The following is a 22,484-nucleotide window of genomic DNA, read 5'->3' as shown; positions in this document are numbered from 1 at the left end:
ATTTATTGTTTATTGATTTTTTTACTACTCCCCACCCTTGGCCTCGCTCCTGCTCAGGGAGAGGCTGGGTAAAGCCGAGCTTCCCGTGGTGATTCAGCTCCCATATCCTCCAGGGGGGGTCCTGAGGGGGCGAGGAGCGGTGTGGGGGGGGGTTTGGGGGGGTCCTGGCACCCTCTGTGGGGTTTTTGGAGCTCCCCCTCTGCGGGGCCGCGCGGCCGAACCCCCCCTCAGCGGCCGCCTCCCGCCCCCCCGCCTCCCCGCTGACGTGGCGCGCGTTGCCATGGCGCCGCCCGCCCCGCCCCCCCGCCGCTCTCATTGGCCGCCCCTCCGCGCGGCGGCGGAGGTCGGTGCCTCCCGGCGGCCCAATGAGAACGCGCGGCCCAGGCCGCCGCCGCTCCCCATTGGGCGCGGCGCGGCGGCCGGGAGGGGTATAAAAGGGGGGCGGTGGCGCGGCGCGGCCGGCGGCGGCGGCGGGATGGAGGCGGAGGAGGAGGGGGCGCTGCTGGCGGCGCGGCTGGCGGCGGGCGGGCAGGGCCATGTGCTGCGCTTCTGGCCGCAGCTGGGCGCCGCCGAGCGCCGGGAGCTGGCGGCCGAGCTGCGGGGCATGGACGTGGCCGAGATCAACCGCTTCTTCCGCAGGGCGAGGGGCGGCGGTGCGGCGGCTGCGGAGGGGGCACCGGACGGGAGGATGGAGCCGGTGCCCCGGGACGTGCTGGGCAGCGCCTCCCGGGACCGAGGGCTGCTGCCGGGCTGGGAGAGCCGCGGTAGGAGCCGGGGAGGGCGAGGAGGGGAGGGACGCGGGGCGGGGGGCTCGGTGCCGGGCCCCACGCGTGTCCTCGCGTCCCCGCAGGGCTGGCGGAGATCGCGGGGGGCCGCGTGTGCGCCCTGCTGCTGGCCGGCGGGCAGGGCACCCGCCTGGGCGTCCCCTACCCCAAGGGCATGTGCGACGTGGGGCTGCCCTCCAGAAAGAGCCTCTTCCACCTGCAGGCCCAGCGCCTGCGGAGGCTGCAGCAGCTGGCGGAGGAGCGGCACGGGGAGCCCTGCTGCATCCCATGGTGAGCTGCTGGCTGCGGGTGTCCCCCCTTCCCCTGCCCTGGGTTTCCTCCTTCCCCTGCCCTGGGTGCCCACCCCCCTGCCCAGGGTCCCAGGGGTGCTCCGAGGAGGTCCAGCAGGGTTTTTTTTGGGGTGTTTTCCCGCCCAGGTACATCATGACGAGCGGCCGGACCATGGAGTCCACCCAGGAGTTCTTCCAGAAGCACCGCTACTTCGGGCTGAGGAAGGAGGACGTCGTCTTCTTCCAGCAGGGCATGCTGCCCGCCCTGGGCTTCGACGGCAAGATCCTGCTGGAGGAGAAGGGCAAGATCTCCATGGCGCCAGGTCTGTGGGGCTGAGGGCGAGTTTTGGGGACAGCTGGGCCGGGTGTCCCACTGCCCCACACCCTGCTCCCCGCTCCTCTCACCCAGCTGCCTGCTGATGGCTCCCGGGGGGCTGCTCACAGCATGACGCAGGCTGGGAGGTGTCGGTGTTGGCAGGGAGGATCAGGGTGGGGTGCAGCCCGGCGGGGGATCCTTCGTCATGCTGAGCACATTTCCCGGCTTTGGGGAGGATTTGGAGGAGGAGGAGGGTGGGTGTGGATGGCTCAGCGGGGCGGCCGTGTGTCACTGCACCCCAACGCCGCCTTCTCCCCCCCCACAGATGGTAACGGGGGCCTGTACCGAGCCCTGGGGGCGCACGGCATCGTGGCTGACATGGAGCGGAGGGGAGTGCGCAGCGTCCACGTCTACTGCGTGGACAACATCCTGGTGAAGGTGGCCGACCCCGCGTTCATCGGGTTCTGCTTGGAGAAGGGAGCCGACTGCGGTGCCAAGGTATTGTTCCTGGGCTGCCCTGCTCCTCGCACGGCTTCCCTGGGCCTTTTTACCCTTCCCCACCAGTCCCCTGTATCCAAGAGAAGAGCTACTGGGGGTGCAGAGTGTTCCTGACCCGGTCTGTGCCATCCTGGCACCGAGCCTGGCCCCGTGCCCCACCTGGAGGATGTTGCACGCCCAAAGTTTTACTCAATCAGCAGCGAAAGGGGCTGAGCGCTTGTGTTTGCGTTGGGCTTGGCTCTGGCAAACAGGTGACAGGGCTCGCTGTCCTTGAAGCTTTCAGAGCGCGAGCTGGGAGGCAGAAAGCTGTCAGTCCCTCCCTCTGGCCTGGGTGGCAGGAGGAGGAAATAAACCCAGATGTGCACAGAGGGGAGCCCTGCGTGCCTGCGGTGGCCAGGTAACGTGTCGGGGTGGCTCTGCCGAGCTGGCAGCCCTCTGCTGTTCACGTGGGGGCCAAATGCCAACATTTACCTGCGTCCTCTGCCTGCCACACGCGGGCCTGGTGCCAGGTCCTGCCCGCGCCCTCTGGGTGCGACTGACAGCCGTCACCCAGCCCTGCCACCGCGCCCTCTGGCCACCGTCACCAGAACCAGCTGGGCTGCAGCATCCTCGGCCCTCCCCTGGCCCTGCTTTCAGAAAAATGACCCCATGGGGGCTGCTGGATATAGGGGGCCTTTCCCTGACGTGCTTCCCGTGGGCAGGTGGTGGAGAAGACCAACCCCACGGAGCCGGTCGGCGTGGTGTGCCGCGTGGACGGCGTCTACCAGGTGGTGGAGTACAGCGAGATCTCCCTGGCCACCGCGCAGAAGCGGGGCGCGGACGGGCGGCTGCTCTTCAACGCCGGCAACATCGCCAACCACTACTTCACCACCGCCTTCCTGAAGGACGTGGTCAAGTACGGGCTCGAGGGAACGCACGGCTCACGTGCTCTGCCCCGTGTCCGATGCCTGTCCCCTTCCTGTGAGATGTGGGATGGCCGCTGCGTGCCAAACTGACCCCCCTCTCGGCTTCTCGCAGCACCTACGAGCCGCAGCTGCAGCACCACGTGGCCGAGAAGAAGATCCCGCACGTGGACGTGGAGACGGGGCAGCTGGTCCAGCCCGAGAAGCCCAACGGCATCAAGATGGAGAAGTTTGTCTTCGACATCTTCCAGTTCTCCAAGTAGGCCCTTTTCTCTCTGCGGGGGGCAGGCTGCTGACCCTACAGCCGGGAGGGGCAGAGAGAGGGAGCGGGCACATCTCCCAGCCGTGCCCCTGACCCTTCTGTGTCCCGCTCCCTCCCTCCCTGTCCCCCAGGAAGTTCGTGGTGTACGAGGTGCTGCGCGAGGACGAGTTCTCTCCCCTGAAGAACGCGGACAGCCAGAACGGCAAGGACAACCCCACCACGGCCCGGCACGCCCTCATGTCCCTGCACCACCGCTGGGTCCTCAACGCCGGGGGACACTTCGTGGACGAAAACGGCACGCGCATCCCCGCCATCCCGCGGTGAGCCCCTGCTCTCGCTGCTTTCCCCGAAAACTCTGCCTTCCCGTGGGTTAGAGCTGCTGGGAAGAGGAGCCTCCTCCGTCCCCTTGGGTTGGCTGTAAAGCACCAGGCAGTCCCCAGCCCGTCCGTGCTCCTGCAGCCAGCACCGCTGGAGCCTTTGTCTCGGGTTGTTTGTGGGGCAGAGCCGGGCGTGAGCTGCAGGAGGAGCTGTGGGCCCGCAGGAGCCTCTTCCCTTCTCATTTCAAGCCCTGGAAACTGCACCCTGCAGTCTCCCTTGTGGCCAGGGGTGCCCGTGCAGCCCGGAGGTGGCTCCCCAAAGCCCGACACAGCAGCCAGCAGATCGCAGCACCCCACTGGGGGAGGAGAGCAGCCCCCGCCTCGTTCTGCCCTGTCGTTTCTCTATCCCAGCCTCGTTAACCCTTGTTTATTCCCACTAGCCTCCCAAACGGAAGGTCAGACGCCCCCCCGGCCGATGTCACCGCCAAGTAACTATTCGTGCAGCCGGGCTGCGGTGCATGGTGGCGGGGCTGCGCTCAGGGGCTAACGGGCTCCGGGCAGCTCTCCGGGGACTAACGGGGGCTCGGGGCGCATGCTGGCACCGGGGCACGTCTCACCCTGAAGGCTCCTGCAGGTGGGCGATGGGTGGCACCGCTCCTGCCTGGGGCTCCTTTCTGCAGAGGCTGAGGGTTTTGGGCTGCCCGGTTGGTGCAGGAGGGTAGGCAGCCTGCTGCTGGTGGGCAGCAGCACGGCCTGGGAGCTGTTGTGAAACACTGGGTTTTTTTTTCCTTCGCGGAGCAGCAGGCAGCACAGCCCGGGCTCGTCACGCAGCGCAGCCAGCTCCGAGCCCGGCCGGTCCCGCAGCTGGAGGTGGCTGCTCTCCTGGTGGCTGCCAGACGGCCGGCAGCCCGGCCCCTGGAACGGGATTAAAAACACAAACTGGCCTCCAGATCCTGGCTTTGATGTAGCACATGTGGATCTGAACGTGGGCGGTCAGCTGCGTTCGTGTGACTTCAGCTAGCGAGCTCTGACGAGCCAGGCTGCGAAATTGGTGAAAGCCCCTGGCTAATGAGGACCTGGAAATTTATGGGAAGAGGCTGGAAAGCGTTAAGAAGTGTTAAAACATCTCTGGGACAGCAGGCTGTTCCGCAGGCACAGGGAACACCTGGGGCTTCAGCTTAGCGTGTGCCCCTGGGATTAGTGAGAGTGGACAGGCCCCGAGCTTGTCACCTTCGTGCCCTTCCCCAGCAGTCGCACCTCCTGCTGCTTTGGGGTGGAGGTGTTCCTGGTTTGTAATTCAGAACCCCAAGCGCTTTCAGGTTTATGCTGGTTAGGATGCAGGATAAAGGATGCAGCTCCTACATGAGCTCGAACCCAGTCAGCCTGCAAGGAGAAGCCAGCAGGAGGAGGGGTGGCCGGCTCGCTTGCAGCGCCGGGCACAGCGGGGCTGCGCTCTGGGGACGTAGATAGATGCTAGATCCTCCGGGGAGCTGCACCTCGAGCTCTCTTCCCTTTCAGCTGCTGCTGGTACCTAAACCTTGGCTCGCACCTACCTGGAGGGCACGGCACGCGAGGCTTGACTAACCCGGGGAGCGGCACCGCCTGGCTCAGCCCGCGGGGCTCCCGGCGGGCAGGGACTGATGCTGGGGGGGCTTTCTCTCCGCAGCCTGAAGGACGCCAGCGACCTGCCCATCCAGTGCGAGATCTCTCCCCTCATCTCCTACGGCGGAGAGGTAAGGGGCTGCGCTCCGGCCCTAAGCTCTTGGAGCACGCCCGCCTTCGTTAAGCGTCCTAACGAGCTGCTTCCCACCCCGCCAGGGCCTGGAGAAGTACGTGAAGGACCGCGAGTTCCGAGCACCTCTGATCATCGACGAGGACGGGATCCACGAGCTGGTGAAGAACGGGATGTAGCGGCAGGCACCCCGTGCCCTGGACACGTGAAGGTTTATGGCTGGGGCTGCCGGGGGCTGGTCCTGCTCCCTCTGAGCTCCCGCAGAGGAGGACGCAGCCCGCTCGGTTCCTGGCACGCTGTATGCTTCTATTTATATTTTAATTTAAAAACCAAACACTTTATGGATTTCCCCTGCCACGAAGCACAGCTGCGGTGCTGCTCTTTGCACCTCAGGCTGTGGGCATTTATTTTTAAACGTGTATATAGGAACAGTCATTGTACATGCAGAGGATTTTTATGGTACGGGGCTGGGGGTGATCTTTGAATTTTTATTTTTCTCGAATCTACACAGCTATTTTTTTTAATAGGGTTCTCGTCATTGCCCGTGTCCTCCCTTTAGCTCATCCTTTGTATGTTGCACAACTGGAATTGCCTGATTAAACCCCTGAGGCCCTCCTGTCTGTCGCTGGTGGTGCTTTGTGCACGGGGCTTTCCGCAGGGGGTCTGCTCGTGGAGCGGAGCCCGACCTCTCCGTGCTGAGCTCCCAGCACAGCGGGGAGGGCTGCCCGGGGAGGAGTCGTGGGCAGGTCCCCCTGGCACAAAGCATGTTTTTTTTATTTTTTCTTGGGAAAACAGGGCTGTGCTTTCCTCGGGAATTCCTGGGAATGGCTGCAAGCCTCGGGCAGGTAGGAACAGGCAGGTGCACAGCTCCATCGCAGCGTAGGACAAAGCCAGCGCGGCACAGTGCCCTCTGGCAGCATCCTGCGGCTTTGTGGGAGGACGCTTCGGCTCCTGCGTGGTGTCCCCGTGCCTCGGGGCACAGATCTCCACCACGGATGTCACCGAGTCCCCTGGGTGCTGAGGTTGGGCAGCCCCGGGCTCAGACAGGGCCGTGCGGGGGGTCCCGGCTGCTGCTGGGGCGGGCTGGTGGCCGCTGGTCCCGGGGGAAACGGGGTGGGACAGGGCCAGGGGCTGGCGCAGAGTGCTGCGGGTGGTCTGCATCCCCCCGCCCTGTGTCCCCACACACAGCTCTGCTGGCCCGGGGAGCGGCCACCACAGGGAAGGGAGCCCCCAAAGCAGGATGGGGCGCAGGGCACAGCACACGGGGGGATGCAGGTGGCCCTGAGCAGCAGCAGCCGGGGTCTGCAGGGTGCAGGGGGGGCTCCGCTGGCTCCCCGGGTGCTGAGGAGGGCCGGGGAGGAGGCGGTGTTTGCCTTGGCTGCTGGGCTGTGTTTGCACAGCGACACCTCTGCACCAGGTCCTGGGACGGAGCCCGCTGCCAAGTTATTTCAGCGCTAATTCCAGGTGGCAGCGGGCGAGCGGGGCGGGTTGGCGGCTGTGCCGCCGTGCACGTAGGGGATTCGGGGGGCATCCCGCAGCGAGGCGACCCCCTGGGGCTGTGGGGTGGCACATCCCTGCGGCAGGCACTGCTCCTGCCCACCCCAAGGGATTTGGGGTGCCCGCCTGCTCAGGCCGAGGGTCCCCCGCGCCCCACCAGCACCCTGCCGGGCAGCCGATGGCTTCCAGTGCAGCTGACTCAGAATTTGTTTGTCTGCAGCCCAGATGGGCCGGCAGTTTGGCAGCGAGGGCTGGGTTGGGGTTTTGGAGCGAGGCGGCGGCACTGGGGCGGGCGCCGGGTCCGGCTCGGGGTGCCCGGCAGGGTGGGAGAGATTTTGGGGCCGCTGCTCGGGGAGGGGCTGCTGTGGGAGCGCGGCTCCCGGCCACGTGCGCCCTGCGGGGAGGGGGCTGCAGGTCCCAGCACCCCCAGCCTGGCTGCCAGCACGGGCGCTGGCACAAAATCCAGCAAAAAACGGTTAGAAATACTACTAATTTTTAAACTATTGCACAAAAAAGGATTTGAACCCGTTATTGCTGTTTCCTCCGTGCTGCGTTGCGCGGTCGGTGGCCGCGGTGCCGAATCGCTGCCTGGAGGTGGTGTGATGAAAACCCAAATTTCAGCGTGCGGCCTGGGGAGTCCCCTGTCTGCTCCCGCTCCCCACATGGGGCAGGGGGCTCGGCCACGGCACCGCCAAGCACAGGAGCTCTGCAGAGCAATCGGGGGGCCCCGAGCGGGTTGGCACCTGGAGAGGGAATTGGGGAGATCATGGGGGCTCCTCCATCACCCACATTTTGGGGAGCCCCTCGTCTGCGTGGCACAGGAGGAGGGTCGGGGCACTCCGTCCTGCTGCCTCGGGGTTGAGCACGGAAAGAAAAACGCTGCCTATTGCTTTAAGCTCTCTCACCGGCCACAGGTCTCTTTTTTTTTTTTTTATATTTTCTCTCGCGCTATGAATGGGTTTTGCTGTAAATTATAGCTTTGCGCACATTCCCTCGGGTCGAGGAAAATAACCTCCGCCGAAAAGCCAGCCTGGATTGGTGACTGGCTCCCCCCCTCTCCGCTCCCTAATTGAAACCAAATGTGCAAGATGTAGGATTGTGGGATTTCTGGCCGGCTCCCAGGAATCCGCAGAATGCGAGCGCGCTCGCAGAGGCATCTTGCATCAGCCCGGGGAAGTTCGCTCCTCGCCTGGCTCCCCCAGCCCGGGCGAGGAGCGAGGAGCCCGCCCGCCCTCCACCGCCTCCCCGCTCCGGTGAGTCTCTTGGGGTCCCTGGGGAGGCCTTGCCGCCCCGTCCTGGGGTTTTGGGGGGATGTCGGGTCTGCCCTGCTCTGCCCAGGACCCCAAAGCTGGATTGGGTCCCTCTGTGGGGTGAGGAGGGGATGGGGCAGCAGCGGCTCCGCGTGGGGCAGTATCCCTGCCTGGGCTGCTGGCACTTGGCCTTTTCTCTCAATTTTTCCCCCGCTGCCAACGTTTTGCCCCTCGCCCTGCGCCTGGCCAGCGTTTCCTTGGTGTCTCCTCCTCTCCCTCCTGCGTGTGCTGGCACAGCTGGTGGCGGTGCTGGCCGGCCACGGTGGCCCTGCTGTCCCTCTGGTCCCTGAGCTGGGCACGGGTTCACTGTAGGGGGGGACATGGCACGAATTGTCCCCATCCCGGCGCTGGGGACCTGGTGGCTTCCCGTGCCGTGTGGCCGTGGCGGGGCGATGCCGTGCGGCGTGGCACGCAGCAGGAGGAGGGCCCCAGCTCCCGGCACGGGGGGCCCGTGTTGGGTACAGCACCCACGGGGCCACGTCCCCAGCCCTGCCACCACCCGGCCGTGCTCTTGGCATCCCCCCGGGGTGGCCGGTGGCCCTGGGGACACACCGGGTGCTCCTCGTGCACTGCGCCACCCCGGTGAGCCCCCTGGCTGGGGAGACGCTCGCAGCTCCAGAAAATGGGGCTGCATCCAAGGCATCCGAGCTCTAAAATGGCATTTTGGGGGAGGAGGGGGACTACGCGTCCCGGCATGCTGCTCTGTGCTCCTGCAGCGGCTGCGCCGGCGGCACGGCACGCCGGGGGCTGTAGTGCCAGGCCCCCTACCCAAAACGCCACCCGCCTCGGGCCTTGGCACACCCCGGTTGCCTGCTCGCCCCGCGCCAGCCTCCTTCCCGGCAGCGGGGTGTGCTCGGGGCGCCCGCGGGCTCGTTTCTGAACAAGCATGGGTTGTGTTTATTTATCCATTCCCCACCTTAATTTTCCCTGCTTAGTTTGGGTAGAATAAGAAAGGAGGGAAAATAAAAGGCAAAACAAACAAACAAAAACGGAAGCGGAACAGGGAGGCCTGAGGGAGGATCTCCCCAAACGCTGTGCAGTAACAATTTCCAGCACTCGGAAAACTTTTCGGGTGAACCTTTTCGGGCGAACCGTTGCAGAGCCAGCCTTTTTGTCAGCGCTGGCGGGACAAAACCGCTTTCCAAGCCGTCCTGCCAGCAGCGCTGGGCTGCTCGGACCATGCGCGCCTTCGCCCGGCGCCGCCTTCCCGCTGCCTCCAGCCCGGCCGCGAGCGCTCCAGCAGGAGCAGACGCCCCTCCGTGAGCCCAAACCTGAGCCCCTTCCCTCGGGGAGGTGGCGGCATCTGCTCCCCTGATGCCTAAAGAGTTTACTCAGCCTGAAAGAATAGTGGGAAAAAATGTCTGCGGATATGCGCTGGCATGCGGGAGGAAATTGAGATTTTGGGGCCGGAGAGATTGGATCCGTCAGCGAGCAGCGGAGCCTCGCGCGCTGCCCACCAGCCCCCAGCTCTGTAGGTGAAATTCCCGTTTGCAACCCAGCTGGCTGGCAACATGGGCTGCTGCCTAGGATTTTGGGGCTGGGAGCAGGAAAAAAAGCAGCAATATGCATGTTTTTCCAAAGGAAAGAGGGGAAAAAAGGGGGGAAGATGGTTGGAAGTCGGGGTGTGCGTTTGCACCGCCCGTGGAGGGGATGGTGTTGGGCAGAGCCGCCCGCTGAATCCTACAGCCCCTGCTCCAAGCCCCCAGGTGCACGTGAAGGATGCGACCACTGCCCCCAAAAAGCCCCAGCAATGAAGCAGAGCCGGGAACAGCGCCAGGGCTGGGCCGGGGGTGCCCCGTGCCCACCGCCTGCTCCTCTCTGACTGTGCTCACCTCCTCCTGGGCAGCTCCCGCCCCTCTGGTGACACCAAGGTTGGCACGGGAGCGGAGAACCATCATAAACACCGCATCAATCTCGGGCAATTACCTGCTATTACGTCTCCGCAGCCAGGAGGCAAGGAAAGCGCGCTGCGCAACGTGATGTTGCTGCCACGGGCCGAGGTCGTGCAACGTGCTGCTTTCCAAGCCGCCCCCAGCGGGTCTGCCCGTCCATCCGGGATGGTGCTGACCCCGAGGGGGGCTTTTGGAGGCTCCGCGTGCTGCCCGTGGCCCTTTTGGCAGCAGGGGCATGGGAATGGGGTGCCTGAATAGCATCACAGAGGCTGGGGGGGTTGGCAGCAGTGGTGTGACCCACCCTGGCCGTGTCTCTGCAGGACCGCCGACATGCCAGCCCTCCCCACGCCGCTGCTGGTGCCGCTGCTCTGCGTCCTGCAGGCTGCACGAGCCCAGGTCAACCCGGGTAAGTGAGAGCCCGGTGGCAGCTCGGTGCTGGGGCCGAGGCAGGGCTGGCCTCACCTCCAGCCGGGTTTGCAGCTTGGGAACGGGATGAGAGCGGTGCCAGGCGCGCCACAGGCTGTGCCCAAGCTGTGGGTGCTCGGTGTCACCGTGGCCCCGCACGGTTTCCTCGGGGCGGTTTGCGGAGGGAGCTTTGTGGGGCCGGAGCTGGCAGGGAGAGGGTAAACACGGCCAAACAAGCCGGCCTTTCAGCAGCTCTCCTGGCAGCCAGGCGTGAAAAAATAACCCATGGGGATGCGGTGCCGAGTAGGGGGCGCAGCCCACCCGCCGCTCCAGGTACTTTTCCACTTCCCGAGGGGCCCGCAGGTTTTGTCCCCTGCTGCCAGGGGGAAGCAGCGAGGTGGCACGGCTGAGGGCAGGTGGCTGCGGGTGGGATTTGGGGCTCGGGATTGAGCCCTCTGGTGCCCAGCGGCTCTCCCACCAGCGCCAGGCAGGTGTCAGAGACATCCCCTCACCCTTCGTCCCTCCTCCGCAAGCTGAGGGGATGGAGCACGCTGCCTCCCCTGCAGCTGCACGGGGCGGTCACGGCACGGAAAGGTGACCTAGAGGGGGAGCGAGGGGGCACCCCGCTCAGCAGCCCGCTCTCCTTGCAGCGGTGTGCCGGTACCCCCTGGGAATGTCGGGGGGGCACATCCCCGACGAGGACATCTCCGCCTCCAGCCAGTGGTCCGAGTCCACGGCCGCCAAGTACGGACGGTGAGTGCGGGGCACGGGCAATGGGAGACCCTCCGGGGGGGACCCTCGGGGGTGCTGAGATGGGACAGGCTCGGCTAGGGGGCATGGGGACAGTGTTGCCCACCTGCAAACCATCTCTCTACCCTCCCCGTGGTGCTCGCAGGCTGGACTCGGAGGACGGCGATGGTGCCTGGTGCCCCGAGATCCCGGTGGAGCCCGATGACCTGAAGGAGTTCCTGCAGATCGACCTGCGCGCCCTGCACTTCATCACGCTGGTGGGCACCCAGGGCCGCCACGCCGGGGGCCACGGCAACGAGTTCGCCCCCATGTACAAGATCAACTACAGCCGGGACGGCACCCGCTGGATCTCCTGGAGGAACCGGCACGGGAAGCAGGTGGGGAGGCAGCCGAGCGCATCCCTCGGCGTCCCCGCGGGGCGCTGGGGCCGTGCCCACCGCCGTTGTGTCTCCCCAGGTCCTGGATGGCAACACCAACCCCTACGACATCGTCCTCAAGGACCTGGAGCCGCCGCTCATCGCACGCTTCGTCCGCTTCATCCCCGTCACCGACCACTCCATGAACGTCTGCCTGCGTGTGGAGCTCTACGGCTGCGTCTGGCTTGGTGCGTGCTGGGTGCTCATCTCCCTCCTGTCTGTCTGTCTGTCTGTCCGTCCCATCGGGGCTGTGCGGGGCCCTGGGGCCGAGCAGCTCACGCTCCCTTCCCCGCAGACGGGCTGGTGTCCTACAACGCGCCGGCTGGGCAGCAGCTCGTCCTCCCCGGCGGCACCGTCATCTACCTGAACGACTCCGTGTACGACGGGGCCTTCGGGTACAGGTGAGGAGTGGGGTCTCGTGCAGCCAAAGCTGCAAGGATATGGGGTCCCCCTGCTTCCAGGGGCTCTGAGGAGCCGTCAGGTGCCCAGGCTGCTGCTCTCATGGGGCTGGGCACCATCAGGCTCCCGGTGCTCACAAGAGCTCCCCAAATTCCCCGCCTGTGGCAGCATGACGGAGGGGCTCGGCCAGCTGACGGACGGGGTGTCGGGGCTGGACGACTTCACGCAGACCCACGAGTACCACGTCTGGCCGGGCTACGACTACGTGGGCTGGCGCAACGAGAGCACGGCCGGCGGCTACGTGGAGATCACCTTCGAGTTCGACCGCATCAGGAACTTCACCACCATGAAGGTCCGTGCGCCCCGCGTCCCCCCCGACCCCATCCCCGTCCCCGTCCCGTGGTGGGCCGCGCTCACGGGCTGCCCCACAGGTGCACTGCAACAACATGTTCGCCAAAGGGGTGAAGATCTTCAAGGAGGTGCAGTGCTATTTCCGCTCCGACGCCGGCGAGTGGGAGCCCAACGCCGTCTCCTCGGTGCTGGTGCTGGACGACGTGAACCCCAGCGCCCGCTTCGTCACCGTGCCCCTGCTGCACCGCATGGCCAGCGCCATCAAGTGCCAGTACTACTTCGCCGACACCTGGATGATGTTCAGCGAGATCACCTTCCAGTCGGGTACCGGCACGCTGACAGCCCCCTGCTGCCGGCCCCGGGATCCCTCCTGCGTGGGGCATTTGGTGGGGAAATGGGGTTGAGGGTGCCCGTGCCCCCACCCTGACAGGCTCTTCTTTTCCCTTGGCAGACGCAGCCATGTACAACAACTCGGTGGCCCCCCCGGAGATGCCCATGGCCCCCACCACGTACGGTAAGGCAATGGAAAGCCGGTCACCATGAGCTGGGCAGGGCTTGGGGTCACCTCCCCGTGGGGAGATGCTCGGGGGGGCTCCAAAAGGGGAGAAAAGGGGGGCAGGGGCTGTCCCCTCGGCCCAGCCCGACCTGCTGTCGCTGTCCCCTCCCGCCAGACCCCACGCTCAAGGTGGACGACAGCAACACGCGCATCCTGATCGGCTGCCTGGTGGCGATCATCTTCATCCTGCTGGCCATCATCGTCATCATCCTGTGGCGGCAGTTCTGGCAGAAGATGCTGGAGAAGGTGGGCGCGTGCGGGGCGGCTGGTGGGCTCTCACCGCAGCCCCCAGACATCCAGACTCTTCCCTGTAGGGTCAACGTGACCCACCAGGGCCGTGCTGAGCCTTGGTGGCCCTGTCCCAGCTCTCCCCTCCCTCGTCCCCCTCTCGCAGGCATCGCGGAGGATGCTGGACGACGAAATGACCGTCAGCCTCTCGCTGCCCAGCGAATCCAGCATGTTCAACCACAACCGCTCCTCCTCGTCCAGCGAGCACGAGTCCAACTCCACCTACGACCGCATCTTCCCGCTGGGGCCGGACTACCAGGAGCCCTCGCGCCTGATCCGCAAGCTGCCCGAGTTCACGCCGGGGGAGGAGGACACGGGTGAGGAGCGGGGAAATCCTCCCGGGGAGGGGGGCACACGAAGCTGGTGCTTGAAGCCCGTCCTCGTGGTGCTGCAGCTCTGAAGGGCACCGCGGCAGGGCTGGCCCCGCTGTCTCCCCCAGGCTGCAGCGGCCTCGTGAAGCCGTCCCCGGCCGCCGTCCCCGAGGGCGTCCCCCACTACGCCGAGGCCGACATCGTGAACCTGCAGGGCGTCACGGGAGGCAACACCTACTCGGTGCCGGCCCTCACCATGGACCTGCTGTCCGGCAAGGACGTGGCCGTGGAGGAGTTCCCCAGGAAGCTGCTGACCTTCAAGGAGAAGCTGGGGGAGGGACAGTTTGGGGAGGTGAGGGGGGAGCAGGGCCATGATGGGGTTGGGATGGGAGGTGCGGAGCGCTCCTGCTCGCTGCCTTCACCCCAAAACGGGGCCTGGAGGGGGGAGAGCAGGAGGTGGCGGTGACGTCTGCCCCCACAGGTCCACCTCTGCGAAGTGGAGGGCATGGAGAAGTTCACGGACAAGGACTTGGCCCTGCAGGGCCTGGAGGCCAGCTCCGACCGCCCCGTGCTGGTGGCCGTGAAGATGCTGCGGGCGGACGCCAACAAGAACGCCAGGTACCGGCACCCCTCCCCGTAGTTCTTCGGTCCTTGCTGGTCCTAAACTGCTCCCCGAGCCCCCTCCATCCCCTGCGCACACCCCAGAAAGGATCAGCCCCGTGTCTGCCTGACCCACGCTCTCTGTCCCCGCAAGGAACGACTTCCTGAAGGAGATCAAGATCATGGCGCGGCTCAAGGACCCCAACATCATCCGCCTGCTGGCCGTCTGCATCGCGGACGACCCGCTGTGCATGATCACGGAGTACATGGAGAACGGCGACCTCAACCAGTTCCTGTCCCGCCACGAGGCCCACAGCCCCCCGGACGCCCAGATGCCCACCGTCAGGTAGCCCCACGGGGGACGGGGGATTTGGGGACGGCGGCAGGGCCCCGGCCCCGCTCCGTCCCGGCGCCTCAGTGCCCCGCCGTCTCCCCAGCTACCGCGACCTGCGCTTCATGGCCACCCAGATCGCCTCGGGCATGAAGTACCTCTCCTCCCTCAACTTCGTGCACCGCGACCTGGCCACCCGCAACTGCCTGGTGGGGAAGCGCTACACCATCAAGATCGCCGACTTCGGCATGAGCAGGAACCTCTACAGCGGGGACTACTACCGCATCCAGGGCCGCGCCGTGCTGCCCATCCGCTGGATGTCCTGGGAGAGCATCCTGCTGGTATGGGGGTGGTTTGAGGAGCCCGGGGTATTTGGGGCCGGGCACGGTGCTGCCCACCCTGACCCCGCTGCGCTCCCCGTGCCCAGGGTAAGTTCACCACGGCCAGCGACGTGTGGGCGTTCGGCGTGACGCTGTGGGAGACCTTCACGCTGTGCCGCGAGCAGCCCTACTCGCAGCTGTCGGACGAGCAGGTCATCGAGAACACCGGGGAGTTCTTCCGCGACCAGGGCCGGCAGGTGGGGACAGGACAGGATGGGATGGGAGAGTTTAGGAGGGTTTTTCCCCCCTCCAGGACCCTCTCGGTGCTGTCCCATGGGATTTCCTTGACCCTAACCCCCTCCCCGTGTGCTCTCTGCCTCTCGTTTTCCAGACCTACCTCCCCCAGCCCGCGCTGTGCCCGGACTCTGTCTATAAGCTCATGCTGAGCTGCTGGCGACGGGACACTAAAGACCGTCCCTCCTTCCAGGACATACACCGCCTGCTCCACGAGCCCGCCGGCGACGAGTGACCCCGTTCTGCCCGGCCCCACGGGACCCCCCCTGCGCCGCCCGCGCCCGGGCAGCTGGTTTAGGTTCTCGCTGCACAGCCCAGGAGGAAAAACCCCAAAGAGGACGGGGACAGCACGGCCCCGCAGCTCCCCTGCTGCCCCGGCCTGGCTGGAGGTTATTTATTGAGCCCCGCTCCTGGTGGCGGCAGGACGGGGACGGAGTGGACGCCAGGAGCCGTGCGGTTATGGGGCGGCGAACTGGAGCATTTGGGGGATTTTGGGGACGTGCTGCCCGGAGGGCTTGTTCCCGCGTGGCATCCAGCCTCTGCTGCCGGCCCGCAGACGGACTGATGGACAGACGGACAGAATTACGGACAGTAGGGCCCGCCGTGGCCCTGACCGCGGCTTATGGGGTCGCCTGAGCCGCCCGTGCCCTATGGGGACCCCCATTGGGCCCCCCGGCCGCACACCCCACGTGGACCTTCGTGCTTCGCCGGCCCTGTCCGCGTCGCTGCGGCCCCGCGGGGCCCCGCTCGCTGTGTTCTGGGGGGGCCCCTCCCGGCGGGGGCCACCCCGCTAAGAGCCCCTCGCTCCATCACCCGGCCTCGTGGTGTCCTTTTTGGGGGGGACAGACCCTCGGGGGGGCAGCAGGGGGGCTTTGGGGTGCCCGCGGGGGGCGCAGGGAGGAGGACAAGGGGTGGGTGGGGCGAGGAGGGGACTGGGACCCCTATGGGACCCCTATGGGACCCCTATGGGACCCTATGGGACCCTATGGGGCATGGGGCGGGAGGGGTGAGTCAATGGAGTGGGCGTGGCTAAGGGTTGTGGGCGTGGCCAAGCACGAGGGGTGTGGCCAATTGTTGTGGGCGGAGTCTCGGTTAGGCCCCGCCCCCCAGCTCTCGTCCCACCATCACGCCACCGCCCCCCGCGGCCCCGCCCCCGCGGCGCGCGCCGATTGGCTGGCGGCGGAGGGCGGGGCGGTGACGTCAGGCGGGAAAGAGGCGGTTATAGCGCGCCGGCGGGGAAACGGGGGAGGGGAGGCGGCGGAGATCGCGATCGCGGCGCGGGCATGGAGCGGGTGGTGCTGGTCACGGGCGCCAGCGGGTGAGTGCCGCCGGGACCGGGTCAGGGGTGGGGAGCGGACACCGTGGGGTGCCCACGCGTGCCCCTAACGATTTTCCATCCCCCCCCGCTCCCCCGTGCCCTCGCAGCGGCGTGGGGCTGGCGCTGTGCCGGCGGCTGCTGGAGGAGGACGGCCGCATCCACCTATGCGTGGCCTGCCGCAACGCCCTCAAGGCCGAGGCCACGCGCGATGCCATCCTGGAGCTGCACCCCGCCGCTCAGGTCTCCACCGTGGAGGTGGACCTGGGCAGCCTGGCCTCCGTGCTGCGTGCTGCGAAGGAGCTGCGCTGCCGGTGAGTGGCCCCCTCCATGCGTGTCCCGTCCCCACGCTCTCCACCCCCTCACCCTGCTGCTCCCGTCTCCATGCAGGTTCCAGCGCCTCGACTTCGTCTACCTCAACGCCGGCATCATGCCCAACCCGCACGTGAACTTCAAGGCTCTCTGGAAGGGCCTCCTGACCGGGTAGGGGGGCGCGGGGGTGGTTACTGCACAGAGCGGGTGTTGGGGTGCTGCTGGTGTTGGGGGGGTGAGGTGTGCCCTGAAGCCCTGCTCCCCTTCCTCGGCACAGCCCCACGGGCTGCTTTGGGTTCAAAGGGACATTAAAGACCAGGCAGGGACACCTCCCTCCAGGTCCAGGTGCCCCGAGGCCTCTCCTGCCTGGCCTTCAATGCCCTCAGGGATGGGCCTTCCCCAGCTTCTCAGGGCAGCCTGTGTCAGTGCCTCAGCCCCATGAAAAAAATCTTATTTTTAACCCAAATCCATTCTCGTTCAGTTTAAAACCTTTGCCCCTGGAGCATGGCCCCATGCAAGGCGTGGGCTTGCTTGGGGTGGGCTTGGCAGCCAGGTGAGGTGCCCTGCAGCACCTGAGGGGCATGGGGTCCGATATAGTTGGATGCCCAGTATAGATGCCAGGCTCCTTTCTTCATGTGCATTAGGCTTGGTGCTGGGTCTCTGTCCATGGTGGAGCTTCCCTTCTGTGCCTGATTCCTCTCTAACTCCTCTCCTCGGCTTCCAGGAAGCTGCTTCACATGCTGACCACAGCGGAAGGCGTAATGACCCAGACGGACAGGCTGAATGGCGACGGGCTGCAGGAGGTGTTTACTACCAACCTCTTTGGGCACTTTATCCTGGTGAGGCTGTGTGCAAAGATCGGGCTGTGGGTTTGGTTGATGCGGCTAGGGACGGGCGCAGTGGGGGCTGAGGGATCAGTTCTGCCTTACAGCTGCTGATACTGCTGCAGGCTGGAGCCTGACACACAAGGAGCGATAGGACAAAGGTCTCAGGCTTTGTTAAAATAGCTCCAAGTGGTGGCAGAGTCATCGTTGCAAGGGGTAATGCGATCTGAAGGTCCCTGTGGTCAGTGGAGAGAGGCAAACCATGCGTAGTTCTCTCCCTGTCCTGGGAGAGGACACCAAGGCTTGGTTCTGTTGAATGCTGAGGTGTTGAACAGCTGTGCCAAAGGATGCCAGCTGCTTGCAGGTGTTCCTGGGGAAACCTGGGCTGAGGCTGCACCTGAGCTGTGGCTCTTTATGTAGCTTGCTGGCTTCTGTGCGGCCAGTCTGGCGAAGGCTGGCTAAGACTGGGAGCAGCTCTTCAGAACGGTAAAACCGTACCGTAAGCTTTTAAAAGCGTGTGCTCAGCAGGCTAACGCATCTCTTGCAGATTCGTCAGCTCGAGTCTCTGCTCTGCGGGAACGAAAAGCCCTCCCGGCTCATCTGGACCTCTTCCAGCAACGCCAGGGAATCTGCCTTCAGCCTCTCCGACTATCAGCATGCCAAGGGGCAGGAATCATACAGTTCCTCCAAATACGCCACTGACCTGACGAGCGTGGTTCTCAACAGGAAACTTAATAAGCAGGTGACGATGGGATTTGTGCATCTGAAGAGGCTAATGAGCACCTCCTATTTGTAATTATCGTTGCATTGTTGCTACTGTGTTGCATTAATTCCTAGCAATCAGGTCTGTTCTCTAGTGCACACGTAAGAACTGATTTGGGGGGGCTCTCAGACTGCCAAAGGAAAGCAGCAGCTTTTTAGGAGAGGTTCCTACCTTCCTAAAACTTTCCCTCTAGACAAAGAGCTGGTCTTAAAGAGCAAAGAGCTGCTGCTGTAACTGTGGGGTGGCTGCTGAACTGTATGTAGAGCACCAGCACGAGGTCCTGATGTGTCAGGAGGCCGTGTGGTGGGCTTGTAACGGGCACAGACTTAACGTGAAGGCCTCTAATTTGGGACCCCTCAAAAATCAGTCTGATCACTCTGGTTCCCGCAGTCCCAGAGACACGGGTATGTGCTATTCTCTGTGATCCCTGTCACTGTCCTGCTGGGAAGTGCCCTGAGGGAAGGGGTGTGTTCCCTTCTCTGCTCTGGGGTGCTCACAGGCCGTGTTTCCTCTCTGCAGGGTCTGTATTCCAGCGTGGTTTGTCCCGGTCTCGTCATGTCCAACATGACCTACAGAATTCTGCCAGTGTTCCTGTGGACGCTGCTCATGCCCATCATGTGGCTGGTGAGTGAAGCTCTTGACTGGTTTGGAGGCATGTGTTGGAGTTGCTTTGGATTGAGGTGTTGATATGTTTCACTGCAAGTGATGTGCAGCCTGCCTGTGTGCTCCTGGATGTCCCTTTGGTTGGGTTGGGCAGGCTGGCCCTTTGCAAGTAACCTCCTGACTGGAGGGCTGGTGGCTCCTCAGGGTACCACTGACCTGAGGCTGCAGGCTTCTTTGGGGAAAGAGGTGGTCTCCTTCCTGCTGCTCTTGCTGGCAGCTCAGCTGTCCGTGCTGACTTGTGACTCGGTGTTAAGTGCCTGTGATCTGTCGGAGGGCTTCCAGGGCTCTCTCTGGGTGTCTGCTCCTCGGGGGCTGTTCTTCCAGCAAAGGTGCAAGGCACAGGGCTTGGGGAGTTAGAGGAGGGGGTTTTACTACACCCACATGGTGCTGGGCAGAGGGCCCTGCTGGTGTCTTTGTTCTGCTGTCGGTTCCTCCTGAGGAACAAGTGGGAAGGAGAAGCAGAGAAAGTGTAGCCACATCTTGCGGACCTGTCCTTTAGCACCTTGGGGCTCTGTTTTCCCAGCTGAGCTCCCCTGAACCCTCCCTGCAGTTCTGCTGCTGGGCAGTGCTGTACACACAGCCAGAGCTCAGCCCTGCAAGCTGTGGGCCTGTAAAACACTGGGTGTCAGTGGTGGCAGAGTTCAGGACAAAACTTGTCCCTTGTGCCTTGAAATGCTGTTCACTTTTGCATCAGGCTTTGCTTTCTAAGGGTATAGAAAACAAACACTGAAAAGTATCAAGTCATCTGCTCTCTATTGCCTCCCCAAACTGTCTTTCTTCCTGAGGATTTGCCTTTTAGGTTGAGTACTGGCCCTGCCCCTGCAGCCTTGCTTGTGGTGCAGCAGGATGGGCCTTCCTGCTGGGGCTGCCCACGTGGCAGCAGCCGATCCTGCGGGATCACCTTTCTGCTGGCAGAGGAGAAGGCAGCGCCTTCTCGTGTGTCCTCCAGCGCTGGTGGCACTGCCACTCTGCCTCCTGCCTTACGTGATCCCGATACCACCGGGACAAGGCATCTGCGGGGTGTGGGTTGGGCACCCTGCCTCTGGTGGTGTGGGGGCCTGGGTTTGGTGGAAGGCTCCCAAGAGCCCAGCTCCTGATGTTAAAGGGATGCTCTGGTCACAAGCAGGTGGTGAGGCCTGCAGTTGGCTTTGGAAAGCCTTTCTACCCCTTCTGGGTGATCTTCTGTTGCTGGGCTTGCCAGAGAAACCTTGGGCCGAAGCGCTGATTCTGCCTTGTATTTCGTTTCCCCTCAGATACGCTTTTTTGCCAAGACTTACACCCTGACGCCATTTAATGGAGCAGAAGCCCATGTAAGTGGTTCACAACGTGATTTAACAGCCCTCCCTCCTGGGTAGCTCTTCTCAGTGCCTGCAGGCTGTGTGCTGCATCTCCCCTCTGAATCACTGCCAGCAGGGAGCCCTGGGGCACCAGCAGTGCCAGGGCTGGCCCCACAGGTGCTGGATGCTTCGTGCCCATCATCGGGTGTCTACAGAAGGGAAGGATTTGGGGAAAACCCCGTCCTTTAAATCTCTGCTCCGCTGCTGTTTGTCCTAGGTGTGGCTGTTCAAACAGAAGCCAGAGTACCTGGATGCGCTCGCCAAGTACCACAGCTGTACCTCCGGGCTGGGGAAGAACTACGTGGAGCCCAGAAAGGTGAACGGGGCTGAATGCTGTGGTGGGGGGCTCAGCTGGGCCGTGGTCCTGCCCTGGAGCAGGAACTGGGCGTGAGTTGGGCATGGGGAGGGATTGGGGTTGTCTGCGAGGCTTCCTGGGGTACCTACAGTCCCGTGCTGGGGTCTGGGAGCTCCTAGGGCAGGCCAGGAAGGTTTGTGGTAGGTGATGTGAAGCTCAGGGTGGTGTGGAGCCTCTCACTACTTATTCTTTTCCAGATGGATGTGGATGAAGAAACCGCTGAGAAGTTTTACCAGAAGCTGTTGGAACTGGAGGAGCAGACTCTGGAGAGATACGGTGACCTCCTAGACTAAGTAAAAGCCCGTCTCTGTGGGTTAACAGGCTCGTGTCAGCAACGTGGGCTTCCTTCACTCTGGTGCTAGTCGTGCCTGCCGTTCTGCAGGCACGTGGCTTCCTTCTCTACAGAAGGTGAACAGTTCCTGAAGAGGGAAATGTGAAAACTGAAGAGAAACACTTAGTCTTTCTGGGATGGGACCTTTCTGGGATAGAACTGGAAACCTAGTGTAAGTGGGAACCGTCTCAACACAGTTGCGAGTTTTGTTTGTTTTCCAAAAGCATGACTGAACTGCCTACAGCTCAGGAAGGACCTCAAAACATGGTTTACACCTGGCTTAGCGTGGGAAAGGCATCAGCCTGGGTGCTGCCGTGCCTCGTGGCTCCACCAGTCTTTCGAGACGGCCCCGACTCGTGACGGGTGGTTAATCCTGCACTACTTGAAGGCCCGTCCTCGGTGGAGCTGCTTCTGTCCCTGCACCTGAGCTCTGGGGCCGGCTCTCCGGGCGTGTTCAACAAGATCTGACCTCTGGAAGTCGGGCTCTGTGGCAGCTGAGGCAAAGCTCTGGGAAAAGCTGGGCTGGGCCTAAAACAAACACGCACCCCTTGGCTCAGCTGGGACGACAGTGCCTTTCCAGACACGAGCCATCCTGTGGATTTGGGGCCATGTAGTCCAGCCGTGACCATCCGGAAAGGCTGGAAGCATTGATGGTAGCTAGGTTTCAGGGCTACACCGCTCTGTCTGTAGCACGAATGAGAGGTTACCCTGTTATTTTACCTATTTAATTGTCTTTTAATGTTTACTGTACCAAGTATTCTTCCTGTCATCTGTCTCGGGAGCTGCACTGAGTGCCTGGTGTACTTCAAACGCTGCAACAAATAAAGAGTTGGAACTGACTCGAGGCCTTGCTGCAATGGGGTTTTTGCTCAACACTTGGTGGCTGGTTTGTGCCTTGCACAACGAGCCCTGGCCTACCCGGGGAGCTGTGGGGTCGGGTCCCCCTTCCCCAGGGGAGCTCTGAGCAACCAGTTTGGGCCTACTTCTCTTCCTTCTAATTAGGGGAAGGCATTAGTAACTTCTGAGGACTTCAGGAGTTCAGCACACAAAGCCACACTGTAGATTATTTCCCAGCTTTAGGCACCGGGGGAGAAGTAGATGTCTCTGGCACTTACTCACCCGGACTTGTCACATAATTACTAATTTATTAGTGGCCTATTAGCGAGTGCTCGGCATGCCCAGGTGCTGCCCTGCGGCCTGGCAGCAGCAGGACGAGGCTGGGAGAGAGCCTGACCTCTGCGGCAGACCAGGGCCGTGCTTTGTGCCTTCATTTCCCTGCAGCAAGGGTTGTCCCCGGTGGAGCCTGGTGCTGTGTCTTGGTTCAGCTGAACCCCCAAACCCTCCAGGCCAGAGCTCCACCTTCCTGGTGCCTTTCTCCGTGGGGAAGGAGCCACTGCCAGCAGCTGGCTGCCTCTCCTTGGTCTTTTGTGTGCCCAAAACACCCGGCTGCTGCTTCCAGAGAGGAGTTAAGCATCTGTCTTGACTGGCTCTCTTTCATGTATCTAGGGGTTGAAGTTGTGCAGGCGTCAGGGAAGCTGAGCCTGGTGGGATGGGGCAAGTCCTTCTTGCCTGTGTTGTGGCCGGGGGAAGGCGAGGCACGATACTCCAGCCAATTCTTCAGCTATTGATCGTTTTGGAGTCAATCAGAGCTACGCACGGGTCTCTGGGCTCATCCCACAAGCACTTCGTGGCCCTCGCTTGAGGGTTTGGGGTTGGAGGTTGGCCAAGGGTTTGAGCTGTCGTGCAGGGTTTAGTTCCACCTGCTCGCTTGCTGACGGCACCT

At 63.6% G+C, this 22,484-nt stretch overlaps 3 protein-coding genes across 5 annotated transcripts; all 3 read left to right on the top strand.

Moving 5' to 3' along the window:
* Positions 1 to 475: 475 nt before the first annotated feature.
* UAP1 (UDP-N-acetylglucosamine pyrophosphorylase 1) lies at positions 476 to 5,712 on the top strand (the record flags this gene model as incomplete). The annotated part of the gene is made up of 10 exons (XM_082766008.1): positions 476 to 764; positions 851 to 1,055; positions 1,202 to 1,377; positions 1,696 to 1,868; positions 2,570 to 2,763; positions 2,886 to 3,029; positions 3,164 to 3,352; positions 3,790 to 3,837; positions 5,016 to 5,082; positions 5,168 to 5,712. 10 exons carry the CDS (start codon positions 476 to 478, stop codon positions 5,258 to 5,260), a joined length of 1,578 nt encoding a protein of 525 aa, XP_082622134.1. The 3' UTR covers positions 5,261 to 5,712.
* Positions 5,713 to 7,741: 2,029 nt separating this feature from the next.
* DDR2 (discoidin domain receptor tyrosine kinase 2) lies at positions 7,742 to 15,598 on the top strand. Of its 3 annotated transcripts, none has more exons than XM_082765825.1 (17): positions 7,742 to 7,831; positions 10,101 to 10,186; positions 10,836 to 10,938; positions 11,081 to 11,312; positions 11,392 to 11,539; positions 11,647 to 11,752; positions 11,919 to 12,102; positions 12,182 to 12,425; positions 12,553 to 12,615; positions 12,773 to 12,903; positions 13,052 to 13,262; positions 13,385 to 13,608; positions 13,738 to 13,874; positions 14,011 to 14,202; positions 14,294 to 14,528; positions 14,615 to 14,764; positions 14,899 to 15,598. In XM_082765825.1, the coding sequence occupies exons 2-17, from the start codon at positions 10,111 to 10,113 to the stop codon at positions 15,034 to 15,036; spliced, it is 2,574 nt and encodes an 857-aa protein (XP_082621951.1). In that variant the 5' UTR covers positions 7,742 to 7,831; positions 10,101 to 10,110; the 3' UTR covers positions 15,037 to 15,598. The 3 variants fall into 3 exon arrangements, with proteins under 3 accessions (XP_082621951.1, XP_082621950.1, XP_082621949.1); XM_082765824.1 differs by having other exon boundaries at positions 13,361 to 13,608; XM_082765823.1 differs by having other exon boundaries at positions 13,340 to 13,608.
* A 443-nt stretch (positions 15,599 to 16,041) lies between these two features.
* HSD17B7 (hydroxysteroid 17-beta dehydrogenase 7) lies at positions 16,042 to 21,540 on the top strand. The gene is made up of 9 exons (XM_082765701.1): positions 16,042 to 16,119; positions 16,227 to 16,430; positions 16,507 to 16,599; positions 17,153 to 17,267; positions 17,800 to 17,994; positions 18,535 to 18,639; positions 19,932 to 19,988; positions 20,233 to 20,331; positions 20,568 to 21,540. Exons 1-9 carry the CDS (start codon positions 16,085 to 16,087, stop codon positions 20,661 to 20,663), a joined length of 999 nt encoding a protein of 332 aa, XP_082621827.1. The 5' UTR covers positions 16,042 to 16,084; the 3' UTR covers positions 20,664 to 21,540.
* Positions 21,541 to 22,484: the final 944 nt, after the last annotated feature.

This window comes from Aythya marila, assembly GCF_965140915.1.
Source record: "Aythya marila genome assembly, chromosome: 8".
Classification (NCBI taxonomy): Eukaryota; Metazoa; Chordata; class Aves; order Anseriformes; family Anatidae; genus Aythya; species Aythya marila.
This window is presented reverse-complemented; position numbering and strand designations above follow the sequence as displayed.

Coding starts and splice junctions, on each gene's coding strand:
- HSD17B7 (XM_082765701.1), top strand. CDS start 16,085: ATGGAGCGGGTGGTGCTGGTCACGGGCGCCAGCGG. Junction 16,431..16,506: donor GCGAAGGAGCTGCGCTGCCG/GTGAGTGGCCCC, acceptor GTCTCCATGCAG/GTTCCAGCGCCTCGACTTCG. Junction 17,268..17,799: donor TCTTTGGGCACTTTATCCTG/GTGAGGCTGTGT, acceptor CATCTCTTGCAG/ATTCGTCAGCTCGAGTCTCT.
- DDR2 (XM_082765823.1), top strand. CDS start 10,111: ATGCCAGCCCTCCCCACGCCGCTGCTGGTGCCGCTGCTCTGCGTCCTG. Junction 11,753..11,918: donor GACGGGGCCTTCGGGTACAG/GTGAGGAGTGGG, acceptor CGCCTGTGGCAG/CATGACGGAGGGGCTCGGCC. Junction 13,263..13,339: donor GCCGGGGGAGGAGGACACGG/GTGAGGAGCGGG, acceptor GTGGTGCTGCAG/CTCTGAAGGGCACCGCGGCA.